At 34.2% G+C, this 25,331-nt stretch overlaps 1 protein-coding gene across 2 annotated transcripts in view; it reads right to left on the bottom strand.

Moving 5' to 3' along the window:
* LOC142339596 (uncharacterized) overlaps positions 1-25,331 on the bottom strand; it is a 144,716-nt gene that overhangs the window by 99,812 nt on the left and 19,573 nt on the right. For both annotated transcript variants that reach the window (XM_075389745.1, XM_075389746.1), the window contains exons 9-14: positions 22,884-22,976; positions 21,998-22,156; positions 18,294-18,530; positions 17,521-17,826; positions 12,704-12,873; positions 9,659-9,785 (exon numbers count right to left, since the gene is read on the bottom strand). In XM_075389745.1, the coding sequence (XP_075245860.1) occupies positions 9,659-9,785; positions 12,704-12,873; positions 17,521-17,826; positions 18,294-18,530; positions 21,998-22,156; positions 22,884-22,976 (1,092 nt within the window). The remainder of the gene's footprint in view (positions 1-9,658; positions 9,786-12,703; positions 12,874-17,520; positions 17,827-18,293; positions 18,531-21,997; positions 22,157-22,883; positions 22,977-25,331) is intronic.

Raw genomic sequence — 25,331 nt, 5'->3', positions numbered from 1 at the left:
CGTTTTTCATTGTTAGTGCTTGCAAAGTTAAAACCCGATAGCAAACAGCAAAAATTTTCTGTTTTGTGAAACAGAAAAAAAAATTAAAATGGTGAAAAATCATCTATAGTCGGGATCAAATTCTATGTTTACCCAAAAAAAGAACGAAATTTATGATGAAAAAAAATCTGTTTAAATTTTTAATATGTTACCGTGCTCTTGTAAACCTCTTGATTTTCTCGATTTGAACTTGGGCATAAAATTCTTTGTGCTTTTCAATCTGTTAATTGCTTATTTTCAAATCTAATTTACTCTTTTGATCCTGTAAACTGCAAAAATTTAGTCAAAATTTACTGCAAAATTTTATTCCTCTGGCACAAATCATTCTCCTGAAACTCATTAGATGACAGAAGTTTAAAACAGAGCGGACAAAAAATGCTGATTCGTTTAAAATTTTATATTTGTGCTGAACTAAGATACGCATTAACCACAAACATGGCGATTTAAGTGCCGTGACAGCTACTTCTATTTCATCACACGCTCTTACAACTTTTTGTAGCTGTAGGAGTTTATAAAAATGCATTAAGCATGGTTGTTGGATGCTTTCAGGAAAAAAACCAAGCATTTGTTTCAGACAAATTAGCTAATTGTCGCTTTAAGTTTCACATATCGTTTTGCTAAAAGCTTTTTGTTCACATGCAAGTTATACTCTGCAAACGTCAAATTCAAAACTGTTTGTTTTTTAATTGCTACTGTGAATGCTTAACTTCTGTATACACTCAAAAAACCGTTAAATTTAACCACGTGCTTTACTTTATGGTAGCTGCTTCGCGATACCGAAAAACCAGCCAACTTGTACATGAAAAATTTAGTAGGCGTTAACTCATAGATCGAAGCAATTCATAAGCACAGACGGCTCAAAAATTGATCTAATTTAGCCAAGAGTTCACTTTCAAGTGAATACATGGCTTTTTGTATATAATTTCGAAGCCAACAAGCTATCCAGGGCAAAAGTGGCAAAACGGTCGGATCCTGCACGGAAAAAAAATAAATTGTGTCAATAAATCAAAAATGAAAACATTTCTTACTGGCTGAAAATGAGAGAGAGAGAGAGAGAGAGAGAGAGAGAGAGAGAGAGAGAGAGAGAGAGAGTTAATTCCTCGGAGTATAAATAAACATCAAAATACAACACATGACAAAAATTCCTACTTTTAGAGTTTAAGATCAGAAAGCGTCAAATTTTTCAATAAACACAAAACTAATGTGCACTCAGAGAGGACAGCTTACGCATCCGACTGGATCACTGAGCACTGCCATTTAGTTGTTTTACAATTGGATACTAGTGTTCAAAAAAATTTTCTCTTGTGAAAATAAAAGATGAAATTCTCAATTTAACGGAATTTTAAATTCTTGACTAACTTTTTTTTACCCCTGTAGGAACCTCGGCCACAGCGTATTGAATCATTCTGCGATGTCTTTTTAATTAGCTTTGAAATTTTTTTCCTCTACAGGTGCACACAAAGTACCGGTTAGAAAAAGATTGATTTTTTTAAAATTCATTTTTCGATAAAACGTAGTTGTCTATGAGATTGTGCACCAGACTGACAAACGAACAATCAGAAAGCTCATTAAAATTTGATGTTAACACATTGTTATCGATATAAAAATATTAAATGGCACCTCTGTATCTCAGGGAAATTTTTTCAAACTTTCGTTTGCACTTTGGTTTTATCAACAACAATTTCAAAGATCATCTTGTTGAATTGTGATTGGGATTCTAAAAAAATAACTCTTTAAGATATGCATCTGTGTGCATTTTACTTATTGATTTTATTATAAACTTAAGAAGTGCGTAAACATGCAATTCGTGATCAAATAAGATCTTGTTTTTCTCAAAAAAATGATTTATGTTTTCTGTGTATTCCCGGGAAAAAATGAGACTGAGATTTTTTTGCAATAGAAACAAAGATTGAAGGGCGCCAAAGTTAACACATCCATATAGCAACACATCATATTGCATGATTGGTTCAGTATTCAATGAATAAAACTAGAGTATGACACTTTTTGGAACATAATGGCTTAATTTTGACGCTATTCCGCACTGAACTGATATCTTTTTCTTCACTTCCTCAATGGGCTTTGTAATTTTCAATTTTTTATTCAAACGCACTCCAAGATACTAGCAGCTTTCTGACTCAGGTATATTAACACAATTTGTTTTAAAAATATAAGACCTCTTGACGTAAGAGGCACCGTTTTCTATTTTAATATTAATTTGACAACTTTTTTCAGGATTAAAGTACACTTTGTTGGCACAAAACAATTTCTCTACGTTGAACAAATCCTTTTGTATTGATTCAAAGTCACTATTCTCTGCTGTTAGGTTGGTATTATCTGAAAAAAGAAAAACTCTGAAGCTTTTGCACACCTCTGGAAGGTCATTTATGTATATATAAAAAATGGGCCGGGAACCAAGCCTTGCGGAACACCACAGTCTAGCTTCAGTCAGCTGGAGTTGCAATTATTGACAGAAACGAATTCCGATAAATAATCACTAATCCATCTTAGGCAAACTCCTCTTATACTATATAGTTCAAGCTTTTGAAATGGGATTTTGCGGTCAATCGTGTCGAATGGTTTCTAAAGTCAATTTGAGTGATGGCTAGTGATAACAGATAGTGATAACCGCAAATTTTTGAATAATTTTTTTAGCCCTGTAGAAACCCCGGCCACAGCATATCGAATCATTTTGCGATGCTTTTTTAATTAGCTTTGAAATTTTTTTCCTCTACAGGTGCACACAAAGTACCAGTTAGGATAAGATTAATTTTCTAAATTCATTTTTCGATAAAACGTAGTTGTCTACGAGCTTGTCCACCAGACTGACAAACGAACAATGAGAAAGCTCATTAAAATAGGGCACCTCTGTATCTCAGGGAAATTATTTCAAACTTTCGTTTGCACTTTGGTTTTTTCAACAACAATTTCAAAGATCATCTTGTTGATCATCTGTCAATTTGAATGGTGGCTAGTGGTTATCACCTGAAAATTGCGGTTATCAATAGCTGTTTCCGTTAATTTTGCAGTGGCATTAGTTGTGCTGTTTTTTTTAAACAAATTTGATTAGGATGGAACAAATCAAACGTTTCAAAGTAAGTATAACTTTGATTTTACATAAAGCGTTAAAAGTTTTTACTCCACACAATGAGCAGCGAATTTGGCTTGCAGGTAATCATCTCGTCTTTCGCCTCTGTCATACGCAGAGGTCCAATTTTAGCTCGGAAAAATTCCGTTTTATTTACAAGATGAACAAGATGCTTGCAAGGGAAGGAACGTGTTTTCCTTATTAAAATCGTACGAATATCATCAAGTCCCGAAGATGATTTCTTTTTAAAATCCCCAATTATTTGCAAAAATTCGTTGCAGTTTGCTTCGTAAAGCCACATACTCATAAAGTTATTAACCTGAAGACTAACAACGACTTCATTTGAGATGCCTTCTTTTAGTTTCTGTCCTATACCTAAAAAAATGTTGAGCTTGTTTGCAACATCCAGGATAGCATTATCTCTTCTACCATCTTTTACAAAGTAAGAAACGTTACAGTTTATAATAGTAATGCCCTTGAGCTCATTTAAAACTATATAAATTTGTTTTGAGTCTCCGATGCATTTTGAGAACTTTTGCTCATGGTAAAAATTCTTTATTGCTTTGATTGTTTTCTCCACTTTATACAGTCCTTTAAATTACTCTAATTTCCGTTGTTCTGATTATCCGTTTTCCATGACTTATGTAATTGGTTTCGTTTGCAAATCAAATATTTCAAATTCTCATCAAACCATTAAGGTGCAAACATTGCTAATACATCTTTAAAAGTATTTTCAATTATGTCAAAAGCACAGATTGTACTTTCCGTTACATGTTATCATATTATATTTAGCTAGTGCTTTGAAAGGTTCAAGAAAATAAGCCACTTCATTCAAAGATTACGAAAAACTGGTGTCACGAAAACCAATTTCGGATAAACAACTTTTGCTATTCTTCTCAAAATGCAACACAAAATGAGAGTGATCGCAATAATTTTGACCTTCCATTACAAACCCTTCCTGGATCTTTAAATTTGTTTAACGAAAAATGACCCAAATAAGTCAGAAGTATTTTGGCTGATAAGAGTTTGCTCACAAAAACACTGTTGACATCCGTTCGATTGGATAGTCGAAAGATATGATGAAGTCATCAGTTTTTGATCCAGCACGTTGATATTGAAATCTCCACAATAATTATTCGGTCAAAACTTTCATTGATGTCTTCCAGTGTTTTATCTAGCTCAAAAAAGAAATTCTGCTTGTTAAATTTGTTGGGGTTGTAAACTACCAACAAGGCAGTTTCCAAATCTCCGAGTTTCAAGTGAGCCAAAGTCTTTGATTTGAATTGCAATTCACATCTTCAAACAAGTTCACCTCGTCAATTATTTGAACCATAATTCCTCTACCCCTACACTGCCTGATTTTGACAAGTAAGTACCACTATTTGCTACTTTGGTTAAAATTGGATCATCATTATCTGTTAACCAAGATTCTGTTAAAAATATGACTAGAAACAAGATATCAGTGACTCTAATTCTTCGTGATGTTTTTAATGAATCTAGTGTTTAAGTGTAAAATTTTGTAGTGATTTGATGCAGATCTAATTTTGGCAATTTTAATTAATCTATTAGGTGAGCACTTATGTTCCAGACTCTTCATAGCATTCTTCGATCCGAAACAGCTGTTCCTCAAAATCAGAAAGAAAAGTTTCTTTGGCATCCGGTGAATCGCTAATGAGACCCATAACATAGTCTAGCAATTCGTCTTCATCAGCTCTCCTGCTTTTTAGTTCCTCCAGTAGAGTGCTATAGTCGTTGTTTCCAAAATTTGCACGCAAACGCTTTAGGGAAAGCCGTTTGGTTGATAAAGGTGTATCGTGAACAAAATTTAGTTTCTTTGTTAGCTTCGGAACAGGCGTGTTGTAAATAATTTCACTGATTTCCACCAATCAAGCTGTTGTAGTGTGTCCTTGGATTTGCTTTTGTTGTCGATTCCTTGGATAACTGAACTTGGGATCGATTTTACTAGCAACGGGTTGCAATTCAAAAATATCCTGATTAGAGTTCAGCTCTAGATATCGCGTCATCCCATCCCGTCAGACTCGATTTGCGCAAGTGGTGCCGAGTTCTTAGAGGTGACTTTTAACTGTTTTGCATGAGCTTCCTTTTTCAATGATTTATCGTACTTGCTCAAACGCTCTAGAATAAAAACTGCTTTGCCATTATTTGGATTCTTATAGTTCCTTAGCAAACCCTTCCTGCCTGGTCCAGATCATTCCTTCTCGTCAAAATAGACGAACTTTACAATTACTGGCGGTGGATTGAATGGCGATCATCTGCCCAACGAATGGCACGGTTTAAAATCGCGCGGTTCAATGTTGACAATCAACATTTTGGATAAGGTCAACAACGTTTGAGAGGTAGGTTCCATTTGAACAAAACGGCAGATTACAATAAAATAAACAATTTTTTGATTGATATCTTTCCAGTTGATTTTTTTTTAATCTTCATCTGTGCCAACTCAGATTCCATTTTGACAATCCGTGTTTTTTGCGAAATTCTCTTTGATTAGGGTTTTCAAAACGTCCTTACATGGTTCATCAAGACTCACTCTCATGCATTGTTTTCATCGGATCTGTTTTATTGTGATTCTATTGTGATTAGCTCATTTAGCCATTAACGATGATGTCGAGTTTTGATGGTCTGTGTTCTGGAATACACGTATCTATGATGCATGTTTTCACGGTTCATCATGGTTATATTTTAGCATGTGTATCATGTTTAATTTTAGCAATAACTAGTGCCGCTTCTTGTCCAGGGCAAAAAATTCTAAGATCATCTGATTAACGTGTAATTTAAATTTTCGAATTAAAACTGTAGTACCCCTTTCAGTTTTTATTGGAAAAAGAGATCAATCTCTTAAACGTTTCGAGAGAATATATCTTTTCCTCAAGTTCTTTGTTCTTTTTTTATTAAAGGGCACCTCTTTATCTCAGGGAAATTTTTTCAAACTTTCGTTTGCACTTTGGTTTTTTCAACAACAATTTCAAAGATCATCTTGTTGATCATCTGTCAATTTGAATGGTGGCTAGTGGTTATCACCTGAAAATTGCGGTTATCAATAACTGTTTCCGTTAATTTTGCAATGGCATCAGTTGTGCTGTTTTTTTTAAAACAAATCTGATTAGGATGGAACATATCAAACGTTTCAAAGTAAGTATAAATTTGATTTTACATAAAGCGTTAAAAGTTTTTACTCCACACAATGAGCAGCGAATTTGGCTTGCAGGTAATCATCTAGTCTTTCGCCTCTGTCATACGCAGAGGTCCAATGAACAAGATGCTTGCAAGGGAAGGAACGTGTTTTCCTTATTAAAATCGTACGAATATCATCAAGTCCCGAAGATGATTTCTTTTTAAAATCCCAATTATTTGCAAAAATTCGTTGCAGTTTGCTTCATAAAGCCACATACTCATAAAGTTATTAACCTGAAGACTAACAACGACTTCATTTGAGATGCCTTCTTTTAGTTTCTGTCCTATACCTGAACTTTGCAATTACTGGTGGTGGATTGAATGGCGATCATCTGCCCAACGAATGGCACGCTTTAAAATCGCGCGGTTCAATGTTGACAATCAACATTCTGGATGAGTTCAATAACATTTGAGAGGTAGGTTCCATTTGAACAAAACGGCAGATTACAATAAAATAAACAATTTTTTGATTGATATCTTTCCAGTTGATTTTTTTTAATCTTCATCTGTGTTGTCGATTCCTTGGATAACTGAACTTGGGATCGATTTTACTAGCAACGGGTTGCAATTCAAAAATATCCTGATTAGAGTTCAGCTCTAGATATCGCGTCATCCCATCCCGTCAGACTCGATTTGCGCAAGTGGTGCCGAGTTCTTAGAGGTGACTTTTAACTGTTTTGCATGAGCTTCCTTTTTCAATGATTTATCGTACTTGCTCAACCGCTCTAGAATAAAAACTGCTTTGCCATTATTTGGATTCTTATAGTTCCTTAGCAAACCCTTCCTGCCTGGTCCAGATCATTCCTTCTCGTCAAAATAGACGAACTTTACAATTACTGGCGGTGGATTGAATGGCAATCATCTGCCCAACGAATGGCACGGTTTAAAATCGCGCGGTTCAATGTTGACAATCAACATATTGGATAAGGTCAATAACGCTTGAGAGGTAGGTTCCATTTGAACAAAACGGCAGATTACAATAAAATAAACAATTTTTTGATTGATATCTTTCCAGTTGATTTTTTTTAATCTTCATCTGTGCCAACTCAGATTCCATTTTGACAATCCGTGTGTTTTTTGCGAAATTCTCTTTGATTAGGGTTTTCAAAACGTCCTTACATGGTTCATCAAGACTCACTCTCATGCATTGTTTTCATCGGATCTGTTTTATTGTGATTCTATTGTGATTAGCTCATTTAGCCATTAACGATGATGTCGAGTTTTGATGGTCTGTGTTCTGGAATACACGTATCTATGATGCATGTTTTCATGGTTCATCATGGTTATATATTAGCATGTGTATCATGTTTAATTTTAGCAATAACTAGTGCCGCTTCTTGTCCAGGGCAAAAAATTCTAAGATCATTTGATTAACGTGTAAATTAAATTTTCGAATTAAAACTGTAGTACCCCTCTCAGTTTTTATTGGAAAAAGAGATCAATCTCTTAAACGTTTCGAGAGAATATATCTTTTCCTCAAGTTCTTTGTTCTTTTTTTATTAAAGGGCACCTCTTTATCTCAGTGAAATTTTTTCAAACTTTCGTTTGCACTTTGGTTTTTTCAACAACAATTTCAAAGATCATCTTGTTGATCATCTGTCAATTTGAATGGTGGCTAGTGGTTATCACCTGAAAATTGCGGTTATCAATAACTGTTTCCGTTAATTTTGCAATGGCATCAGTTGTGCTGTTTTTTTTAAAACAAATCTGATTAGGATGGAACATATCAAACGTTTCAAAGTAAGTATAAATTTGATTTTACATAAAGCGTTAAAAGTTTTTACTCCACACAATGAGCAGCGAATTTGGCTTGCAGGTAATCATCTAGTCTTTCGCCTCTGTCATACGCAGAGGTCCAATGAACAAGATGCTTGCAAGGGAAGGAACGTGTTTTCCTTATTAAAATCGTACGAATATCATCAAGTCCCGAAGATGATTTCTTTTTAAAATCCCCAATTATTTACAAAAATTCGTTGCAGTTTGCTTCATAAAGCCACATACTCATAAAGTTATTAACCTGAAGACTAACAACGACTTCATTTGAGATGCCTTCTTTTAGTTTCTGTCCTATACCTGAACTTTGCAATTACTGGTGGTGGATTGAATGGTGATCATCTGCCCAACGAATGGCACACTTTAAAATCGCGCGGTTCAATGTTGACAATCAACATTCTGGATGAGTTCAATAACATTTGAGAGGTTGGTTCCATTTGGACAAAACGGCAGATTACAATAAAATAAACAATTTTTTGATTGATATCTTTCCAGTTGATTTTTTAAATCTTCATCTGTGTTGTCGATTCCTTGGATAACTGAACTTGGGATCGATTTTACTAGCAACGGGTTGCAATTCAAAAATATCCTGATTAGAGTTCAGCTCTAGATATCGCGTCATCCCATCCCGTCAGACTCGATTTGCGCAAGTGGTGCCGAGTTCTTAGAGGTGACTTTTAACTGTTTTGCATGAGCTTCCTTTTTCAATGATTTATCGTACTTGCTCAACCGCTCTAGAATAAAAACTGCTTTGCCATTATTTGGATTCTTATAGTTCCTTAGCAAACCCTTCCTGCCTGGTCCAGATCATTCCTTCTCGTCAAAATAGACGAACTTTGCAATTACTGGCGGTGGATTGAATGGCGATCATCTGCCCAACGAATGGCACGGTTTAAAATCGCGCGGTTCAATGTTGACAATCAACATTTTGGATAAGGTCAATAACGTTTGAGAGGTAGGTTCCATTTGAACAAAACGGCAGATTACAATAAAATAAACAATTTTTTGATTGATATCTTTCCAGTTGATTTTTTTAAATCTTCATCTGTGCCAACTCAGATTCGATTTTGACAATCCGTGTGTTTTTTGCGAAATTCTCTTTGATTAGGGTTTTCAAAACATCCTTACATGGTTCATCAAGACTCACTCTCATGCATTGTTTTCATCGGATCTGTTTTATTGTGATTTTATTGTGATTAGCTCATTTAGCCATTAACGATGATGTCGAGTTTTGATGGTCTGTGTTCTGGAATACACGTATCTATGATGCATGTTTTCACGGTTCATCATGGTTATATTTTAGCATGTGTATCATGTTTAATTTTAGCAATAACTAGTGCCGCTTCTTGTCCAGGGCAAAAAATTCTAAGATCATTTGATTAACGTGTAAATTAAATTTTCGAATTAAAACTGTAGTACCCCTCTCGGTTTTTATTGGCAAAAGAGATCAAACTCTTAAACGTTTCGAGAGAATATATCTTTTCCTCAAGTTCTTTGTTCTTTTTAAAAGTATTCATCCCAATAAACATGGAAATAGTAACTCGGTCATCAAATTAAACTTTTCCTCACTTTATTAGTGAATGGAGCTGAGAGTAGAATGAGGTGTTCCTCAAGAGACAATATCTCCAGATTAATCTGTGCTTCAGTCAGTTTACTGTTGCACATCACATTCACCTCATTGAATAGCGATTCCAGTCTGAAACAAAAACAACAACAAACAACTCTAGAGTTAAAACAAGGAGGCGCGATAATGTGCAATTGCACATAAGGTTCCGACCGCGCTCATTCGCAATTTTTTCATAATTGTCTACCATATGAGGAACAGACAGAAAACCCCAAAAATTAAAGTACTTTTCAAAAAAGGTTGACGTATGAACCAAAAGATAACCTCCAAAGCAAATAACTCAGTGGAGTAAAAAAAATGACGCATTAGATTGATGAGATCGGCCAATATTAAGAAAGCGAGTCAAGACGAACAGCAAAATCAAACAACAACAACAACAAACATTGATTACAACCAAAACTTTATGTCCATTTTAAAAAACAAATCTTAATAATAAAGTCAAAATCGCGCCAAAAAAATTGAAACCAAACAAAATAACTTGTACATCACTAGAAAAAATATGGAACCAGTCCATAATAAGGCGCGGTAACAATTAGACAAAAAAGAACAAAAACCGTCAATTTGAAAAATTCGCTTACTTTTTTTAAAAAACAATTAATTTCAAAAAAAGTGAAAACCATTAGAAATCAATTCAAAATTTTCTACAGGTTTTTGATTACCTATGCTTCTATAGAGGGACATTATATCCTGTCGTTATTCAATTTTTTATGCGGTTACAAAAAGAACAACGAATAGACAAAAAACAAAAATTTCATTGAAATTTGCCAGAAAACGTTAACGAAGCCGTAAAGCCATCTTTTGCCCCTCAACAAACGTTCGATTGCGCCCTCCTTTACAACCGATAAATTAGTGTGTGACCTCTCATTAATAACACTAGGTAAAATGTAGACAAAAAGAAAAAAGAGCAAAACTAAGTAATACTTTTGAATTTTTCGAAAAAAATTTTCAAAGTCATGAAAGCCAATAATTTAAAAATGAACTAAGTAAATAGGCTCGTTTGTTCGTCCAAAGGAAGCCCATGAGACCTGTAGTTATCCAGAATTTGTCTGACATCTACAAAAAGAACGTCAAATATGACAAAAACAAAAATTATTTTCCGTTTTTTGTGAAAAACTCGTGTCGAAGCCAGTAAAGTCATCAGGAATACTTTAAAAACAAAAGATTTTGTGAAACCAATGCCTCGTGACACCTTCCCTTGAAACCAATAATGTCATATATGAGATGTAAATAACGAGACTAGGTAACGAATAGACAATAAAAGAAACAAAAATGCAAAGTTAAAAAAGTTTTTTTTTATACTTGAAAATGATTTTCTTCAAACTCATGACAGCCCTCAGCTAACAACTAACAGCAGAATATCAACTCATCTATTTTTCCATAAGAGCCAAAGAAACATGTCATTATACAGGAAATTTCATACGACTAAAAAGACAAAGCAAAAACGACAGTTAGAGACAAATTTAAAAAAAAATCAATTAAATTCTTCGAGAAAGTAGTGTCGGAGCCCTTATAACCATACTCAATATCTTTAAGGGTTTTGATATATTCAATCGTAACTTATTTTGAAGGCCATTTATGTGATATGTGAACTGTCAATAATGTGCTAATGTGACAAGACAGCAAAACTTGAAAAATGGGCAAAGGATGTTAGAGCCAAAGTTCAATAAGCCATTATTTATTTAAAAATCAAAAAACTTAAAAGAAACTAGCCCTGCTGATGCTGTTGGTTCGTTCATAAGGAACACTTACTTTTTCAAATGCCATAGATATAGATAGTTTGTTAGTTACAAAATCACAAATAAATGCTGTTTTTGATAATCAAGGAGTAAAGTTAGCAAAAGACAGAAAAATTTTAATTACAGATCACTCTCAATGGAAGTTGAAGTAGGAATAATAGCCCCTTTTGAGTGTAAAAAGATTGTGTTTTTGCATGTGTACTTCCGGCAAATTTAATCAAAGTTGACTAAAGAAGCTTATTTCGTGCTATTTTCGATGAAAAAGGCAGAATTTTGAAAAACTTAGCCAAAAACTTTTGGTAAAAAATGAAATAAAGTGTCAACATTGAATTTGTTTTTAATTACGAAATCAACAACACTATTCTTAACAATTTTCACAAATTTTAGCCAAAATTGACAAAATTTTAGGCAGAAATTCCGGAAAATGTGAATAAAAATATGGCAAAACGGTCTAATATTCACAAAAATTTAAACATCGATAACTCGGTCTAGAAAACGAAATGCCATAAAATCTTTTTAATTCCACATTCTACACTCTGGACGGTTTTTTATTGATACTACTCACAACTCTCTACGATGAATAAATCGATCGGTCAAAATTGACTGAACAAAAAACCATTTGAGTATATAGTTTCTCCCTACTCAAGAGGGGTCGGAACAACTATACGGCAGTTAGTTATGTGCTATTGTACGGAAGGCTGATAACAATCTGCTTTGAAAAAAACAGCGATGTAAGGCTGATGTAAAAAAACGCGAGACTATTTCGTTATTGAGCGCTTTTCAGCTCTTTTGATCGCTCTTTCCCGGAAAATAAGAGATGAAATTAAACTAACAATTCGACAGGGTTTAGTTTTGAACAAACTTTTTTAGTTTTGGACATCAGTCATCAAGTAATTGCGTATTTTTGCCCCAATAATAGTAGGTACAAACTGATAAAGGGTGGAGACAAAACAGCCGCCACAATTAATGTATGTTATTATAAACCGATACAATTATATCATTGTGTACCGGATGGTTATACTCCATCGATGCGGGCAGTTAAAAGTTTTTATGTTAGCCTCAATTTTTAAAAATCTAAAAGATAAGCGCGTGAAAGATATATTGTTTCAATCCTTCAGAGACTAACTAGAGCTACACTCTCATCGAAAATGCGATGGATCTGGTGGCAAGTGAAGTTGAGAACAACGAAATGTTTCAAAAAGGGTTAGTTCCACGAATGCGAAAAATAATCCCTAAAAAGTTTCAAGGTCATACTCGAGGAGCATCTCGACAGTTTTGGTGGATTCAGTTGGAAGTGGAAGGAGGATGTTGGGTGGAAGTTGGACTTGATCGCCATTTACTGTCGCTACTGTCCATAAGTTGTGGTCACGTGACACCAGTTGGACCATATCGTTGCCATGGACAGCAATAGTAGATGATTCCGTCTGAAATATATGCCAAATCGATTTTTACCTATCACTAAAGATTTAGCAAAGCACTGTTTCATAGATAAATATCATTGTTATATTGAAGTGTCAATTAATGTTACAACTCTACTATCAAATGATGACAACTACTTTTCTCTCTTTAAACTGTAAGCTCCTTAAACTTTAGCTTCCTAGATAGAAAAAACAGAGCCACACGACTCCAGACTCGACTCGAAGAAAGACTTGCCACAGACTTCAAGAAACTACTTAATTTAATTGGATAACAACTTATTAAGGTTATATACATTAAAGAAAAAAGAAATTTGAAGAACAGAGACATCAAAACCCTATGGCGAACTTTTTACTCTACTCAAAAATGACCCACCACAACTTAAACTCCAGAAACACTTTTATTCGGTCAATGACTGACAACATGTTAGAAAAAATTAAAAAAGCCTGTAAACAGGAAAGAAAAAATTAAATTAAAAACCGATAAAGAGCAGCTAAAAAAGAAGAAAAACACAAATGTTCTTTCTTAAAAATACATTTATAACAGTAGATTCGCACCCATCAAAAACTACTTTTGAAAACAAAATTTATGGAGTACTTCTAAGTGCGCAAGAGTTAAAGAAAAACAGTCCTGAAAACCACAATAACGAAAGCACAACGACAAACCAGGTAGATTTATTTTAACAACAGACAAAATGTTCAATAATTTAACTACATTGTTAAACATAAAACATTCAGAACAATACCAATTAAATCTAAAAGCCAACAAGGTTTCGAAAAAACACGACAAACTGCAGTTCAAAAACACCCTGTTAACTTAAAGTTCAGAAAGCTAATAACCACTAAAAAATCTGAAGTAGCACAATGACAAAAATAGCACAATTTTGCATCTAAAAGTGTATAAATGCTTAAAATAATCACAAATGTTCCCGAACGCTCAAATAATTTTTCACACCTACTTTTCTCGTTTCCTCAGAAAATGCATTAACAAAAATCCTAACTTCTTTTCATATTGGCTCATCCATTGACATAAAAAGCTTGTTTTCATGTGCGGCATTGACTTTTACGTACTGTTTCACTTACACTCGACCAATTTAAAAACTGAAAATCACCATAACTCCTCTTCGAGTCGTACGAAAAATTTCGGATAAATTAATTTGCTTTCAAAAATTGGCTTCTGGTATAACCGTTTAATGGAATTAAAAGTCAGAAAGACAATGACATCTTTGTTCCGACCCCACTTGTGGGGGGGAGAAACTATATACTCAAATGGGTTTTTTTTGTTGAGACAATTTTGGCCGATCGATATATTCATCGTAGAGAAATGTGAGTGGTATCACTAAAACGCTCGTCTAGTGTATAGTTCGGAATTTAAAAGATTTTTTTAGTTTTGTTTTTTCTAGGAGTTATCGAGGTTTAAAGTTTTGTGTGAACACGTGATGTTTGGCATGTTTGTTCACTTTTAGCATAATTTTTGTTCAAATTAAGATTTTTTCTATTAAAAAATGAATTCAAAAAAACAATTTATAATAAAAATGAAACAAATTTGTGTTTCTAACAGATGAAAGGCCATAAAAAGGCTACTTTTTGTCTCATAGGGAAGCTTAGTATCAAAAAAACTCGATTTCTATTTGAGAGCTATTATTTGAAAAAACCATTTCATATTTTTTCAAGTCACTTAGAGACTGGTCTTTTTTCAAATCAAGGTTCTGTTGATGACAAATCTCATTTACAGTCAGTTGATGCCCAATGAAAAAATAATTCGTTTTCAATGAATCGCTCATTTTTTCATGGCTCCTACTATGAGCTTTCGTATTTTTTATTTGCATTTTGATACTCTTTTTGAGATTTTAGTAAGATTTTGTAGTCCTATGACATCGACTGGCTGACAAAACGTGCAATAGGCTTCCTAAAGAGCAATAAGTGAACCTATGTAGACATTTGAGTGGACAGCTTATGGCTGTTAAGTCTTTAAAAATATTTTTTCGAATTTTTTTTATTATTAACAGATGTTAAACTTGCTTCTGTGAACTGTAGATTAGTCTCACTATTGAAAGGGCCCAGTTCTTTTCTAATACAACCAAATATATTCTGTCTAAAGGTTTTATCTGCTAAGTGTGTTTGTTATATGACTTCAGTGCCACGAGTTCTCATAATTTAAAAAGAAAACTTTTATTGTTTCTTTCGTAATTTTGGTTCCTTTTGAAAACGTATCACATTATCCCAATACTGATATTTCCTATTGGCTCTGAGAAGATCTTCAATGGATCATATATATGGTTGTCAGAGAAAAGCTTATGGTTTAAATGTCTTCGACACTTTCTTCTCGCACTTTTCTACTGAATTTTCCGTTTTTGCTTGTACTGCTTGTTGTTTTCATAGTCACAAAATGTAACGTGATGTCCTATTGATGACCTAAAAATTACAAACATCCTTGTATTCACATCGAGGCATAACTTAAGTTATTTATTGATTTCCGTTGAAAGCTATTGAATTTAATGGCTGTTAAGACTTTAAAAATAATTTTTCGAAGTACTTTGAACATTGACCAATCTTAAACTTATTTTGGTGAACTGTAGGTCAGTCTCAGTGATGACAAGACAAGATTCCCTCCCTTTCTACTGCAACCAAAATTAATTGTTTTAGCGGTTTTATCTTCTAACTATTATCTTTATGACTTCGATGTTACAACTTTTCAATTTTTTTTTTCATAATTTTGGTTCCCCATTGAAATCTTATCACATTATCTTTTTATTGACAGTTCCCATTGGCTTGCAAACGACTTTCAATTGACCATAGATAAGTTGTTCAGAGAAAAACGTGTGGTTTTAATGGCCTCGACACTGTCTTATTGCACATTTACTACGAATTTTTTTTGGTTTTTGTCTGTAATTGTTGTCGCTCTCATAATCATACGACTTATTGTGATGACTTATTGATGATTCAAGAATGACACAAATTATTGCCTCCGATCGAGGCATAATTGATTATAATTTATTATTTAATGATTTCCGTTGAAAGCTTTTGAACTTTATTTTATGGCTTTGATATTAGGGCTTTTCTCAAAAATTGTGGTATTAAATTATTTTTTCAAATTTGTTGGTTGTTTTGAGGTCACAATGTTACAAAAAAATAATTCCATATTTGTTGAAAAATTATTTGAAACGGAAAGTTTTTACTGAATAGTTCATTTTTTAACGGCTTCGACACATCTCTGTCTCTCTCAATTTTTTTCAAGTTGCTGTTTTCGCTTCTTTTTTTATGTTGTCGTAAAATGTCGAGAGGTCTCATAAACGTCTAACTGAGAGTTGAACGGTTGAAGCTACTAAATGTATTAAGTTTACAGCAAACCGCTTTAAAGTTTATGACGTTATTTCTTTTCAAACGTTTTTTAAACTTTTTAGTGTTTGTTGTTATATTTGTCAACTTGTATCTATTTCCCATCATCGAGAGGTCGCATCCTCTTACTTTTAATTCAAATATTAGCGTGTCTATTGATATTACGTCGTAACTGATGTTTTGTTTGTTGGACAAATATTTGTTCCTTTTCTCTTCATTAAGCACATTCGCGTAATACCAGATCCTAATGATTTTTCGAATGAAACTCAAGTGAACATAATTAATCTCTCAGTATAATTTTACTTGAATTAATTTAAATAACATTTGAAATTAAAAAAAGTGAAATTCACATAACAGCGAAACCTTTAAATGGCTTCAAAAAATTGTGTTTTAGAAAATTGTTTGTAACCGTTTCAGTTTTTCCACATCTTTAGTCCGTTTTGGTGGCTTATTCTAACCAAAGACAAATCCCTGTGGTTGGTTATTGATTTTAGTAAATGTATCCAGAAATTTTTCGTTAAAAGCTAATGGTTTCCAGGACGTTCGAAAATATTTGGTTTAAATAATATTGGTTGATATTTGAATTTCGGCTCCTTATTTTTTCTTTTTGTCAACTTTTTGCCTAGTTTCATTAATATAAAGTCCCATCTGCTTTGTAGTAACAAAAAAGTTAATTTGTGTAGTTAAGATTTTATCTGATTGTATTTCAACGTTGTTACTATGTGCTTTTAAGTTTAGATGTCGAATTTTTGCCGTAGAAAATGTTTTTGGTTTTGCACATTTTGTTGTTCGTTTTTTCTCCCGCATTCTTATCAATGGCCAATCTTCTGAGCGCTGTAATGAGGCATGGCATTATTAAATTCATGTAATAGTTTGTGTAACGGTTATTTAAATTCAAAGATTTATTTTTGATTTTCTCTTCATGTGGTTGACAGTTAAGTCAAAAATGTAGATGAGCGCGGGTCGGAACATCATGTGCGAACGCACATTTTAGTCTATGGATTCGAAAATTCTTATGAAGTTGCTGTTCTTAAGGATTCAAAAGTTCTTATGCAATTCAGTTGTTATTGTCTTGTAGCCTTGTACCCGTTAATGCTCAATCAGGCTTTTTAAAGGACAATAAATTTGTTTCTGACGTGTAATTCTGCAATGAGCTCATATTTATGGATGCAGATGAAGTCTCAATAAGCAGATGAAGTTTAGAAAATTTTTATTATTCACTTTATTAAAAAGTTTAAATTGTGAGAGGTCTTAGAACACCAGACCTCACAGCAGAAAATAATTATAAACAGGTCTAAAAATCTTTCATCTAATCACCTTTTCAGATGGAGGGTCGATCATTACTACAACTGAACAGTTCTCTTCATGCACTTGAACACCGCCATTTTTCTTCTCAGACTCAACCACCCTGTCTCTCAATTCAATCGAGGGCAACTCTTCCGACTGTTCCGAGATCCGTATTAGAACTTGAGCATTCGAGTCTAAAGCCGAGTTTAAATCCTTGAGACGTCGGAGAGTTTCCTGCCCTCCCGTGACGTCACTGATCGAGTTGGTAGAGATAAGCTTTAACAGCTCAAGTTGCGACCTCAGCCAGCGAATATTGTCGGATCCGTTCTGGTGCACCTAGAACAATGAGCGAAATTATCGTTTCTAGTCAAACTCAAAGGCTTATCTTGCACGTTTTTTATCTATCCGAAACTATTTTCAGCACTATTTTTTATCGCAGAGCACGTAAGTATTGAATGATCTGGTTATATTTTCTGAATTAACATAATCTGAATCCTCGAAAAAAAAAATGAGCAAATGATGCTTATAATGCAAGATGCTAGAATTCTCATCACGGGTGTTCTTTTGTTCCTGTGGTTCATCCCTTTATTTTCTCGTTAACTAAAACTTCCTTCGACAAGTTGAGCTTCTTTTTAAAGCGGTCTTTTATAAGTTAATGTTATACGCATAATCAACATTTGGTTTCATCTTCAACTTTTTAACTCTAAGCCTAACTCTGGGCCAAAATTCAGCAAAAAACTCAAAAATTTCCCAAACTCAAGTAGGACTTGCAACAATCAAAATCTCCTTGATAGCCTCCTTACCTGTTTGTAATTTTGAACTTGATCAATTTGGTGTTGAAGCACTTCAATGAACAGCTTCAACCAATTCCAGCTCGTTACCAGAGTATTGGCGGCGTCCGTAGTTATACCGGCACCGACCCCAGGTTCATAGCCGTCTCCAGTCGTTGATGGTTCCCTGGTAGCTGCCAGTTCTTGTGTTTTTTGTACTAGAGGCTGAATTGCCGTGAATTCTCGGTTTTCAATTTCACGCTCGAATTTCTAAATAGCGGATAATTTCTTTGTTGTCACTCCTTTGTGACGTAAGCGTTTGCTTTAGCAAAACAACTATTAATCAGATATTTTGCTATATCTCAGAAACCCGAAAAATTTGAATTGGTAAAACAGCCCAAGAGGAAAAATTTTTAAACAACCCCCCCCCCCCCCCCCCCCCACGACCACCTTGATTGAAAATGTAGTTAATTGAGATTCATTTTGGTGACTGAAATTGAATTAATGGAACAATTGAAAACTGATTCAAACAAAGTTTGTCGTCTTCTGAATTTCTGCTAGGCTCAACAGTGAGGGGACTCTGTCGCCCAGAAGATCGAACAAATAATATAAACCAAAGGTAGATTTTGAATTGGCGAAGCAAGCGTTACTTTGTTACTCTGCAATTTCCCCTCTTCCACTCTTGTATGCTGTTGCAAATTAGACTGCCTTGAAATAGGTTATTTCACAATGGGTCTCGTAATATCAATTCTAGTTATATGGATGACAAAGGTAAGAGAATTACTTGCCCATCAATGGAAAAGACAAATTCAAGACAATTTATAATAGTAATTAATATAATAATAGCAATAACCGTGGTTCACTTCCCAAATGAACTAAATCAAAAACGCTCACAGTATCCCAACTGGTCTTGCGATTACAAGTCTTTTAAAGTTCAGTCCCACTAAACCAACTACTTTCTCTCGCTTGTTCGAAACCAAACTTCTGAAGTTCTCCCAAAATCTCCAAAGTCTGCTTCTGCTCAAATTTTCTCCGTGTCACTTCAATTTATAGTCAACCAATACGCTCCTATCTTAAGCAAACAAAATTTAATCTCTTAAGTAAACATTGCAACTTACACTTGAAATCTCTCACAATCTGTAGGAGGGCTTTGTTTGCTATGCAAACAAACCAATATCAAATTATGCTCTGTCTTTCGACTGCTACCAACCATTATTCAACTTTCTCCTTATCTTAAGTACACGACCTTTGGAATCTTATGTAAACAAATCCACTCCACTTTATCTCTTATTTGCACTTGACATGTCAATCAGTTTTTGCTTAGTAAACATTGAACGTTGCTCTGAAAAGTTCTTATACCTCTAATTCCGCTATAAAATTAACTAGCTGCAATCAATCCCTGTCAAAAATCACGCGTTAAAAAATAACTGAACTCAACCCTAAACCAAAGACCAATTGTAATTTCCAATTTTGAAACTATTTCACGCATTTCCCCAGTTAAAAACCACCAAAAAGTCTAATATTCCTAAAAGCACAAAATTTCACCTCTAGTGGTCACTTAGGGGTCAATAGCCAAAAATGAAGGGTCAATTTGGTAAAAATAATTATTGGCGCGGAAAGTCCTACCATAGTTACACCTACTCACAAATTTTTATCACCTAACTCCTAATAGAACACGAGCAATGACCGCGCACACTTTTCATCGACCTCCCGGATAACCCCAAATTTCCTAACTTAATAACTTGCGAAGTAGCGATCAAAACGTCTTCGGGTAAGGTTTTATAGTAACTATAGGGTGCCACCAACATGCCTGCCAAATTTCATGAGCAGCGGATCAGCCCTTGCGAGTCGTTTGCAATTTAAAAACTTTCAACGAGTCGTGGGTGCCGAAAACCGAAAAATCCAAGTTCGTCAAAACTGACCGGGGTGGTTATTTTTTGTCACTAACTGTCTCAGGTTATCATATTAATACCATTTCAAAGTCGTTCGACCGCTCAAAAAGGCTAATTTCCGGTTTTCGGCACCCGGGTCGTCCCGATGCACCAACTTCAGGTCGCACCCGGAAGTTTAAAAAAGCACCATTAGAAAGCCCTTGAAAAGTTACACTAACCCTCCAAAAACCATAAGGCTACTACCAATACTCCACGAGCAATTTAAATTTTACGTCACGTAGCACCGGCGTGCGCTAGTTCCGTGCGGGTTGGTCTGGGGTCAAATCCGACTTCAAAATCGGATTCCTCGTACCCAAATTAGTCTATCCCCCAATTTTCAGGTCAATCAGATTTCAACTTTGTGAGAAATTGCTATTTCAATTTAAGTGTTAACTACTTTTCCGCTAAAACTGCATTCTCATATTAAAAATCATAATTATGCTTCCTAGACTCGTCCTAAGATCACTCAGTACATTAATTCACACGTAAACCCAGTTTCGCCTGGTTAATACAGTTATCTCCTACTTAAAAGTTCATATTTCCACGTAACATAGCGAAAACCTTCAAATCACCCTACTTCCGGTGTTAATAGCTCGGGGTTGGATAATCGGATTGGCCCAAAAGGTATATCAGCCTGAGAGGATCATTAGGTGTACCTGACATTAAAATTTCATAAGCGTCCGCTTAATATAACTCTCACATTTGCAGGGCACCAAGTCCTGCTACCCCCCTTATCTTTTTCGCTTCAAAATAGAACATTTGTTTTTTTAAAGCACACAGAACTTGGTCAACTTAAATTATTTCACCCTTAGTTACTTCAAATTGAAATTCCATTTTTGATCAAAGTATCTAGTTCACTTCAAATCTTCGCTCTCTAGTTTACTTAAATCACTCACTTCGACTTTGGCCTGATGCACAAATACAACTTTGTTAATTCAACTAAATATATCGACAGCTCAATATGCTTTTGTTGATTAATTTGTTTGTTTAAGATATATCACTCAAATCACCTCTCTGGCGCCTTCGAAATAATGAGCCTTTAATAACAGAAAGCTAAACTCAAATATCTAACTTAACTTAATTAACTTGACCTAAATTATCTAACTTACTCTCCCTCTCCCATGTCATTTTACTACATTCTACAAAGTTGATACGTAATTTCATGGGGTTCATAATTAGTTAATAATTATTACATGGACCTGTGCTTCTTCAAAAGCACAAGTCACAAGATTTAAGATCTTATTTCGATAATTATTTCGGACGATGTTACCAGGAATGTAGTGTAAGTTTAAGATGAATTATTTTGTCTGGGAACATTTTGCCGTTTGGGCCTGTTCTGTCAGTTTGTTCAAAAGAAAGATGGAATAGGTTCGGGCAAAAACAAAAAATAAATTTATTAAATTATAGAAGTGGTATATTATCCTTCCACAGATTAAAAAAGTTTAATTTTTTTTCAAATTTGAAAAATTTAAAAGACATTTTTCTAAGATAATTTTTAAGAGAATTTTTTCTAAGAGAATTTGCTAAAAAGAATTTTTGTCTAGGGTAAAAATGCATATTAATAGAAAATTTTTCTGATATTTAATCACTGAATAAAACTATAATATATAATATAGTTCCATATACAAAAATATAATCTTTATATAGAATTTTATTAATTTCATCTTATATTTTTCAATGCTGCAAAAAGGGATTATTCGCCTGCAAATTATTAGTAATCTACAAGAATTGATCAAATTTTGCAGCTCAGAATAAAGTATAAGATTAGCATAACAATGACTGAAATGCGAAACTTTTGGGTCTAACCTCTAATTTTCCCCTGGAAGTTTCCAAATCTCCATACTGACTCAAATCAAGAGCCATAAACTCTTGAATCTTTCCATTGATGAAACTCTGCTCTTTCTCAATCAGCTCCAGTAGATCACTTTGTTCCATCAACGGTGTCGCTCGCTGGGAGAAATTTAGCTGAAACAATCATTGTCTCTATAGAATGAAAAAAATCCAGACCCTAGTGTCATAGTACATCAGTACTGATTCATTCGTTATTCTCAGTACTAAATCATCAATTCAGTACTGAATCATAGTATCTCAGGGGTTAATATCAGTTAAAACACAGAATTGCAATATGACTCAATGCGGATTTATTTTTTCTAATCAGTCAGTCGTTTTGGCTATGTTCATCAAGCTGTGATGATCATGTGAGTTTTTCTAAGGCTCTGAGCTTCACAGTAAATGGGTAGAAAGATTAAAATCGGGGTGAAATGATAGTGGGGTTAAAAGATAGAGGGGTTAAATGATACACTCGTGAATAAATCGGGGTGAAATGATAGAGGGGTTAAATGAATAGGGGTGAAAAAGCGGGACACCCAGTAAATAGCCCAGTAACAATAAATAGCCTTTATTGTTAATCAAAAGATCTGGTTACTCGACGATGTTAAAACTTCAATCAAAATTTTTAATGGTTTTTCAATTGTTTCAACAGTTCCGTGGGGCACAATACTGGATAACATTATGCTAAAAATTTGTTGTCACTTGCCAAAAATTAAAATCACTCAAATGATTTTGATCATCAGAAAAAGTGAATTGCGTCATAATCGTAAACTGCAATAAAAAATGCACAAGACAAAAAAACAAATAAACTGTTCAAAGTTGACAGTTTCTTTCTGCGTTAATATGGGTTCAATGTCGATACCTGAATTTGGGCGAAAGATTCGCCGAGCACTTGGGTGTCGGCAACAATCTTTGTCAAAGTCTTCGATTCCTCCTCGTTGCTTGGCTGCAATGCCTGAAACATTATGAATCGTAAACTCCGACACAAAGATGTCTCGATTTTGTTTTCTTTTTTGACTATTCTTTTCTTTTCACTGCTCAAATGTGTTTACATAGTTTAAGTGATCATATATTTGTGAGACATTGAAAAAAATAAGATTAGATAATTAGATTTTAATAACTATTAGATTTTATGATGAGATAAAATTAGAAGTTTAACAAAATGACGCAAGTTGCGCATAGATTTCATAAGTTGTGCATAGATCATGTTAAGTTAAAAATAGCCGGAAAAATGAGCAAAAAAGCAAAATAAAAATAGTTCAAATTTATATTTAAAAAACCTTTTTTTGCCATTAGTGTCCGCTAAACTGTTAACTTATATGGCATTAAATGAAAAAATTTTCGAATGAAATTGATATCAAGACTTGTAGCAATAATATGAAATTACACTTCATAATTTTTTAAGGAAAATATTTGATTAAAAAAACCGATAACTGGACGCTGTTCAAACTGCCGTTGCAATGAAGTAAGTGATAAGGTTTATTTATTCAGATCTCTGCGAATATATTCAATCGCAGACAATTGAATTTTGAGGCAATATACAGTTCAGGAAAAATGAAAAATAATTTTCTCAGCTCTTTTTAGCTCACGTGTGCCTCCAAAATGAGTGATATCTCTTTTTCTCGGTTCTTAATCTAAATACCTTTATCTATTCTTATTGGTCATTGTAAGCTATAGTGCAGAATCTTATTTAAAAAATTTGACAAAGCCACAGAAACTTTATTGCACTCTCAAGTTTCCAGCTGGATAGGACCAGCTGTACTTAATAATACTATTACACCTTTTCTGAGAGGCAAAAAGAGAAGCGACAGACAAATTATTCTCGGTTTATTGTTGTAATAAGTGCCAAAAAGACGTGACCCTCTGCCGTTGTATTGCATTTATTCGTGTGTCCTCTTGTCGTTCAAGTCAAGGCGATACCTTGAAACACTAGCTTCGCAAAACTAACATTTGGTTAACCTAATTACAAATGCCGATTTTTTAGAAGGCAGCTTTCAACAGCGCGAGGGAATTTTCACTTCTCCAGTCCCTTCAATCAAATTTGGAACTTAGAGGTGAACCTAATTTATTTCATTGTGTATCCTTAAAAGATATTATGAATGAGCAGTTCAGGAGTTTATTTCCCTTTTTATAAAAACAAGTTGCCGAAACAAATATCAATTTCTATTTTCCTCTATTCGAAGGAAAATTCTCCTTAAGATTTTGTATTTTTATTTAATATTTTTGCTCCTAACTCATAGTTACCTTCATAGTTACCTTCATAGTTACCTATTTAAATCTGCTAGAGTTTAAGTTTTTATGAAATTATTGATTAAAAAAAATCAATTCTTAATCGCAAAATTGGCAAGATGTTTAAGCTCAATGTTTAAGATGTCATTTCATTGGTTTTCAGTTTTTCGAGGGCGTTCTTTACTTTTTTCTTTCCTGCAGAAAATATTCACAAACTTTAACGATTTGGTCCTCAAGAAGGGACTTTTCTTCACTTGACATCAAGGTCTACGGAAGAAAAAGACTTTTTGTGATAAAAGACAACTATTTCAGGATAATTAGTTCTGTATGGAGAATTTTAATGCTGGGAATTGCTAATGCATGAAACGGGAGAGTGAGAAAGAAAAACAATTTTACATACTGACCGGTCAGCTCAAAGTTGTCTTAGCAGGACCACTGCTTGCATACAAAAATCGGATTTTTTCGTTTGTGGCCCCCCCTACAGCTTAGTTGGCGCATATTATTTATATGCACCCTCCCAACACACCAACGCCGCACGTAACATATGTTTAGTTTTTACAAGGATTTGCTATGTAATGGCACGTGCTCTGTAACAGGGGGAGGAACAAACGGAAAAGATCCTAAATCTGAAAACTAACAGACATAACGTTTTAAAATTTTGATGAATTGTTTGGCTAAAGACAGCTTGGAACATGATTTGAGACGCCTATTACAGATTTTCTTCGGACTCAACCTGGGCCCTTCAAGCCTACTAGGCATAAGTCTTTAACGCTCCCACTCTCATTTTTTGGTACCGTGACGTACAATAGAATGAAACACAAACCACTGGATGTCAAAAGATACTATATTAGGGCGCTATAAACTCACTAAGGGGCTTTAAATGACGTCATTATAAGTTATTTTAGACTACGCTTAAGATTTAAAGTGAAAAAGATGATACCAATTTTGGCAAACTTTTTATTTGACTTCCAGAAGTAAACTGTCGACAAATGAGTTTCGCTGCTTGTAATGGTACAACTCAAATTAAAGCACTCACGTGCACATTTTAAAATGCCGAAAATCTGCAGTGCCAGAAGTTAAA

Source organism: Convolutriloba macropyga, chromosome 5 (assembly GCF_964194025.1).
Source record: "Convolutriloba macropyga chromosome 5, txConMacr16.3, whole genome shotgun sequence".
Lineage (NCBI taxonomy): Eukaryota > Metazoa > Xenacoelomorpha > Acoela > Convolutidae > Convolutriloba > Convolutriloba macropyga.
Note: the sequence above shows the minus strand (reverse complement) of the source record. Positions and strands in the feature narration are given on the sequence as shown.